Below are 7,500 nucleotides of genomic sequence, written 5' to 3' on the forward strand. Positions count from 1 at the left end.
TAAGATAGACTGTCAGAGTAATTAGGAAACAGGTGTTGGGTACAGCTGGGATGGTCAGGTATGAGAGAGAGAGAGAGAGAGAGAGAGAGAGAGAGAGAGAGAGAGAGAGAGAGAGAGAGAGAGAGAGAGAGAGAGAGAGAGAGAGAGAGAGAGAGAGAGAGAGAGAGAGAGAGATAGCCCTGATGGAGGCAAGGACACCCCGATGAAAAAGAAAATAAAGAATGATGAATGGCGTAGAAGGAGCACGTGTGGAGATGATGAAGGAAGCGAAGGAACGCCAGGAGGGTAAAGAACGGGGAGCAGAACGTGAGAGAGAGAGAGAGAGAGAGAGAGAGAGAGAGAGAGAGAGAGAGAGAGAGAGAGAGAGAGAGAGAGAGAGAGAGAGAGAGAGAGAGAGAGAGAGAGAGAGAGAGAGAGAGAGAGAGAGAGAGAGAGAGAGAGAGAGAGAGAGAGAGAGAGAGAGAGAGACCAGCCAAACAGACAGACAGACAGCCAGCCAGCCAACCAGCCAGCCAGCCAGCCAGACAGACAGATATATAGAAAGCCAGACAGACAGACTTGTGGATGAAAATGTTTATAGTATCTAAATATAGGACATAAAGGTTGAGTGTATGTATGTATGTTTGTATGTATGTATGTATTTATGTATGTGTGCAGAGGCAAGCTGATAAAAGAATATGTGTACGGAAAATGGTGATGATGAAAACGATGATGACGAAGACGATGATAATGATGAGAAGGGAGTGCGGTGGATGGTGTCTTTAGGAAGGAGGAAGCAGGGGAAAAAATTAAATGATTTAGTCACTAAGAGAAAAAAAATGCTGAAAAGGCAAGATTGAAAAGACGACACTTGATTGGCTGTCAGAAAATGAATGATGGAGCAAAAAACAGAAACAAGAGAGGCAGTTAGAGAGAGAGAGAGAGAGAGAGAGAGAGAGAGAGAGAGAGAGAGAGAGAGAGAGAGAGAGAGAGAGAGAGAGAGAGAGAGAGAGAGAGAGAGAGAGAGAGAGAGAGAGAGATCCAATAAACAGATGATATCATTCTGAGATACTAATCTGCCAGTTAAAAAAAGACATCACATCACTAATTATTCCTCTCCAGCTGAAGCAACACACATACACACACACACGCTTGCATTAACAATTCTAAGTCATCTAAACCCCATCCCTCATAACTCTCCTCCTCCTCCTCCTCCTCCTCCTCCTCCTCCTTCTCCTCCTCCTCCTCCTCCTCCTCCTCCTCCTCCTCCTCCTCCTCCTCCTCCTCTTCCTGCTCCTCCCTCCCTCCCCCGTGGGTACTGACGGTGACGGCGGCCCTGGACAACTTCGGCAGGAGGTTTTCACTGTAGATTTTGTGCGTGCTGAAGTCCATGTGTTCGATGTCAGCCTCTCGACGTATCTCCTCCCACTTATCCTCGCCATAATCGTTCTTGATGAACTCACTGAAGTTTTCGATCAGTAATCCGTACATGGCCGCCTGCACGCCTGGAGAGAGATAGAGAGAGAGAGAGAGAGAGAGTGTGAGAGAGGGCTGGATTAGTGCAGGCGCCAGGGACAGGAAAGGTAGAGGGTGGCTGTGGGAAACGATCAAAGGTGCTGTAAAGTAAGGGAGAAAATTGACTGGTTACACACTGGCCTTCGGGAATCGCCCTCCTGTGCTTACTGTGAGGAAGTCTTTAAGTATCCTGCAACATTTTTACTGTTCGGGTTTTGTGCTGGGTGTTTGGCTGCATGGCTGGCTCGCTGGTAGGGGAGTGTGGTTAGTTGGATAGCTTGAAGTGTAGCTGTCTGATTGGCTGGTGGGGAGTGTAGCTGGCTGGTTGTCTCGCTGTCTGGCTGGCTGGGACTGTGAGTGTAGGAGTGTTGTTATGTAGGTGAACTAACAGAACAGTAAGTGTGTGTGTGTGTGTGTGTGTTCGCCTGTACTGTAACTGTATGGGTGCCGATGAGAACATTATCACTTACAATAATATCAACGAGAATTATACTCGTAGAATTAAAAAGACTGAGCGGTGATGTATGGCATGTGTGGGCGTCGTGTTAGTCTGACTGCCTTGTATCATCATTATTACCAATAATTATCACTACCGGCTTCATCTCCACCACCACCACCACCACCACCACCACCACTATCAACACCACCACCACCACTGACATCGACGCATTAAGAGACGCAGTACCTTTGCGGCTGTTAAAGGACGCGTGTCACTGAAGCAATTGCAAAGATTACGAAGGTTGGCAGGTCTGGAGTGCTGGGTGGCGGTCTGGTGAGGCACTTGTCCTTTATGAAATGCGTTTTCTTCGGTTTCCAGCTTCCAACTTTCCACTTAGAGGCCTTAGAAAGGGTTTATGTTTTTCTCTTGCGTGCGTGTGGTGGGAGGAAGTGAAAAGTGAAGTGGTAAATGTGTATTTTTTATGTAGGAGGGACACTGGCCGAGGGCAACAAAAATCCAATAAAAAAAGAAGCCCACTGAGATGCCAGTCCCAGAAAAGGGTCCAAAGCGGTCAAAAATTGAAAGATAAGTGTCTTGAACATCCCTCTTGAAGGAATTCAAGTCATAGGAAGGTGAAAATACAGAAGCAAGCAGGGAGTTCCAGAATTTAGCAGAGAAAGGGATGAATGATTGAGAATACTGATTAACTCTTGCATTAGAGAGGTGGACAGAATAGGGGCGAGAGAAAGAAGAGAGTCTTGCGCAGCGAGGCCGCGGGAGGAGGGAAGGCATGCAGTTAGCAAGATCAGAAGAGCAGTTAGCATGAAAATAGCGGTAGAAGATAGCTAGAGATGCAACACTGCGGCGATGAGAGAGAGGCTGAAGACAGTCAGTTAGAGGAGAGGAGTTGATGAGACAAAAACCTTTTGATTCCACCCTGTCTAGAAGAGCGGTATGAGTGGAACCCAGACATGTGAAGCATACTCTATACATGGACGGATAAGTCTCCTGTAAAGAGTTAGGAGCTGGAGGAGGGGGGTGAGATAAACTGGAGGAGACGTCTCAGAACACTTAACTTCATAAAAGCTGTTTTAGCCAGAGGTGAGATGTGAAGTTTCCAGTTCAGATTATAAATAAAGGACAGACCGAGGATGTTCAGTGTAGAAGAGGGGGACAGTTGAGTGTCATTGAAGAAGAGGGGATAGTTGTCTGGAAGGTTGTGTCGAGTTGATAGATGGAGGAATTGAGTTTTTGAGGCATTGAACAATACCAAGTTTGCTCTGCTCCAATCAGAAATTTTAGAAAGATCAGAAGTCAGGCGTTCTGTGGCTTTCCTGCGTGAAACGTTTACCTCCTGAAGGGTTGGACGTCTATGAAAAGACGTGGAAAAGGACAGGGTGGTATCATCAGCGTAGGAGTGGATAGGACAAGAAGTTTGGTTTAGAAGGTCATTGATGAATAATAAGAAGAGAGTGGGTGACAGGACAGAACCCTGAGGAACACCACTGTTAATAGATTTAGGAGAAGAACAGTGACTGTCTACCACAGCAGCAATAGAACGGTCAGAAAGGAAACTTGAGATGAAGTTACAGAGAGAAGGATAGAAGCCGTAGGAGGGTAGTTTGGAAATCAAAGCTTTGTGCCATATTCTATCAAAAGCTTTTTGATATATCCAAGACAACAACAAAAGTTTCACCAAAATCTCTAAAAGAGGATGACCAAGACTCAGTAAGGAAAGCCAGAAGATCACCAATAGATCGGCTTTGACGGAATCCATACAGGCTATCAGATAGAAGGTTGGGAAGTGATAGATGTTTAAGAATCTTCTTGTTGAGGATAGATTCAAAAACTTTAGATAGGCAGGAAATTAAAGCAATAGTACGGTAGTTTGAGGGATTAGAACGGTCATTCTTTTTAGGAACAGGCTGAATGTAGGCAAACTTCCAGCAAGAAGGAAAGGTAGATGTTGACAGACAGAGCTGAAAGAGTTTGACTAGGCAAGGTGCAAGCACGGAGGCACAGTTTCGGAGAACAATAGGCAGGACCCTATTAGGTCCATAAGCCTTCCGAGGGTTTAGGCCAGCGAGGGCATGGAAAACATCACTGTGAAGAATTTTGATAGGTAGCATGAAGTAGTCAGAGGGTGGAGGAGAGGGAGGAACAAGCCCTGAATCGTCCTAAGTAGAGTTTTTAGCAAAGGTTTGAGCGAAGAGTTCAGCTTTAGAGATAGATGTGATAGCAGTGGTGCCATCTGGTTGAAATAAAGGAGAGAAAGAAGAAGAAGCAAATTTATTGGAGATATTTTTGGCTAGATGCCAGAAGTCACGAGGGGAGTTAGATCTTGAAAGATATGACATTTTCTGTTAATGAAGGAGTTATTGCCTGGTTGGAGAACAGACCTGGCATGGTTCCGGGCAGAAATATAAAGTGTATGAGATTCTGGTGATGGAAGGCTTAAGTGCCTTTTGTGGGCCACCTCTCTATCATGTATAGAGAGGTGGCTATATTAAACCAAGGTTTGGAAGGTTTAGGTCGAGAAAAAGAAGTGAGGAATGTACGCCTCCATGCCAGACACTATCACCTCTGTTATGCGCTCGGCACACAGAGATGGTACTCTGACACGGAAGCAGTAGTTATTCCAAGGAAAATCAACAAAATACCTCCTCAGGTCCCCCCAACTAGCAGAGGCAAAACGCCAGAGGCACCTTCGCTTAGGGGGATCCTGAGGAGGGATTGGAGCGATAGGACAAGTTACAGATATGAGATTGTGATCGGAGAAGCCCGACGGAGAAGAGAGGGTGACAGCATAAGCAGAAGGATTAGAGGTCAGGAAAATGTTGAGCTTTGTCTTACCAAACACCATCACAACCACCATACTGAAGATCATATTCTGAAACACTTCTGCGCCGCATCTCCATTACTTTCAAAGGACTCTAGTTGAAGTGACAAGAGTTTTTAAGGGTGTTTCTAACGATTAACAAGATTTCTACATTATTAACATTAGAAACACTCTTGGGAACTCGGCTAATAATCTCTATGGCCTTGGAAAATAGTCGTGGTGAGAGAGCTGAGCGTTACAACCAGACACAGCCACTACCACCGCAGCACACCATCCTCCAGTTGTTTTAAGTCACCTGCTTATTTCAGCAATCCATTGTTCATAAGTCTGAGTGAGTTCAGTGCGTGGCGTGGGTCTTAAAGAGGCACCACTGGCCCCACACCACCTGCCCTCTTCACCGCAGTGCTCGCCGCATTACTGCTGCTTATGTACAAGATAATGATGAGGTATAGTGGTATCAAATAGGGAGGGAACTGCGCACACACACACACACACACACACACACACACACACACACACACACACACACACACACACACACACACACACACACACATTCACAAATTATATAGAAGGAATCATGTTCAGGTTCGTAAAGGTCGATGATTGCTTTGATCTAAAATCTTTCTAAAATTTTCTTCAGTATTATGTGTCATCTCAGTATTGATACTCTTGCAGAAATTGTAATCTTTCAAGTTTCTAGCTTCTTTATTTCTTAAAAGATTTATCTCCTTTCGAAAAAAAAAAATAGATAGATAGATAAATATATATCGTTAAATTACTTGTCTTCATCTCCTGCAACGAAAAATTGGAATAAGAAGAAAAAGAAGAATTATAAAATAAAAACTTCACTCAAGGCCTCATTTGAATGCAGAAAGTCGAAGAGTAAAATTTGGAAACCTTTAAAGCGCCGCCATACAATAACACTCCATCAAAACCCACGCATCGGCACAGGAAGGGAAACTTTCACGCATAAACAGGTCGAGCTAATCAGCAAACGCAGGTCGGGTCTCTTTGTACGCTTTCAGAATCTTCACGTGGCGGCGGTCTTGTTGGTGGAGGGGGGCGGAGATGCTTTCAGGGCTTGAGTTAACATGCGTCTCTGCTAGACAAGAACCTCGACTTTAGTTTGAGGTTCGAATGGGAGTCTTTTTCACGTTGTCTATGATTGGTCCTCTGGTGCGTCTGAGGAACTTACTTGGGTCTGTCAGGTTTTCACTTTGCCCTTCCTATGATCTTCGAAAAGGAGTGATTTTAAAGTGTTCATGATACATTCTGTTGCAGCTTTGAGGAATCAATTTGAGTCTTTTTACCTGATCAGAGACCGGAGATACTAAGGTGTTCGAAATGGGAGTCATTTCAAGGCTATGTAGCAGATTTGAGGAACTGACTTGAATATCTTTGCCAAGACTGAACCTCAACTTAACGCCGGCCTTCGAAGGGAAGTAATTTCAAGGTGCTTATGATCAGTTCCTGGCCGCATTGCTTGTTTGGTGTCTTCACCAGACCAGAGAGTCAAAAAGGGAAGGCATTAAAAAGAACGTCTTTTCAAGGTGTCTGTAATACGATCTCCGACAAGTCCTGAAGATCTGTTTCTAGGCCGCTGGTGAGGAAGTTGGGTTAGTGTCAGGCCGGAAGATCTACGTGGTGGCGCCCTTCGGAGGGGAGTCTTTTCAACGTGTCCATAATAGGTCCTTAGAAATGTTTCAAGAACTTTTCTTTACGCAGCTAACGAGACCTTTGGGAGCGCCAGATGGTTGCCGCGGCGCCGTCGTGTCCACCAGTCTTGCACGTATTGGTGCTAACGGCGCGCCTTCTTCCCTCCCTCGAGATGTAATCAATATATGGAGGTTTTATATTGCACTTTTTTTTCTCTCTATGATTATCCTTCCGCTCCTGAGTAATGTTTATATCAAAATTTAATTACGGTGTTTGTATTGTTTTGTGAAAAGAATCTGCCGCCTGAGGTGATCTGTGCAGTTCTCTGTTTCCCTTTGTTTATTTTCATATGATGTCACTCTCAGGCATTAAACGTGTGTTCCAGAGTCTTTTGTTATATTAGTTGTAAAAGAATCTGTCATTCGCCATGATTTGCGTTATTCTCTGTCTCTTCATCCTCATATGTCACTTTCAGACCTTAGGTGTCTGCTGAAGTCTGTCGTTAAAGCGCTGCCCTTAGTGATCAACAATTAACCGTATTACTGCTAAATATATATATATATATATATATATATATATATATATATATATATATATATATATATATATATATATATATATATATATATATATATATATATATATATATATATATATATATATATATATATATATATTTTATCTTAATCACCTCCAACTGCTTAGACTTAGGCTGGATTTATGTTTGTAGTAGTTTCTCATAAGCAACCTCTGTAGCCTAGGAGACACAGAATTAGACTTCTATTCTCTTATTCTGTGTCTGTTCAAACATTGTTGTGTTCTGAATATCAACAAAAAGACTTAGCAGCAAAAGGGTTAAATACACATAACTCAAGCAATAATTTCACTCTTAAATCAGTTTATCTAATCCAAAAAGGTAGACGAGCGTGATATTGTAAAACTTAACACTTTTGGAAATATACGAACATTTTCCCAGCGACACAAACGATAATTAAAGTCGCAAGTTTTCACAAATACGTTTTCCAAAGGTTAGTTCTCTTACAGGTTGTGTGTGTGTGTGTGTGTGTGT

General features: G+C 43.5%; 1 protein-coding gene across 2 annotated transcripts in view; it reads right to left on the bottom strand.

Moving 5' to 3' along the window:
* The window catches only part of LOC135101390 (soluble guanylate cyclase 88E-like), a 45,487-nt gene extending 43,432 nt beyond the window's left edge, over window positions 1–2,055 (bottom strand). The window contains exon 1 of one of the 2 annotated variants that reach the window (XM_064005316.1): window positions 1,303–2,055. In XM_064005316.1, the coding sequence (XP_063861386.1) occupies window positions 1,303–1,470 (168 nt within the window). In that variant the 5' untranslated portion in view covers window positions 1,471–2,055. The remainder of the gene's footprint in view (window positions 1–1,302) is intronic. The other variant, XM_064005315.1, reaches the window with a different exon arrangement.
* Window positions 2,056–7,500: the final 5,445 nt, after the last annotated feature.

Source organism: Scylla paramamosain, chromosome 6 (genome assembly GCF_035594125.1).
Source record: "Scylla paramamosain isolate STU-SP2022 chromosome 6, ASM3559412v1, whole genome shotgun sequence".
NCBI classification, from domain to species: Eukaryota; Metazoa; Arthropoda; class Malacostraca; order Decapoda; family Portunidae; genus Scylla; species Scylla paramamosain.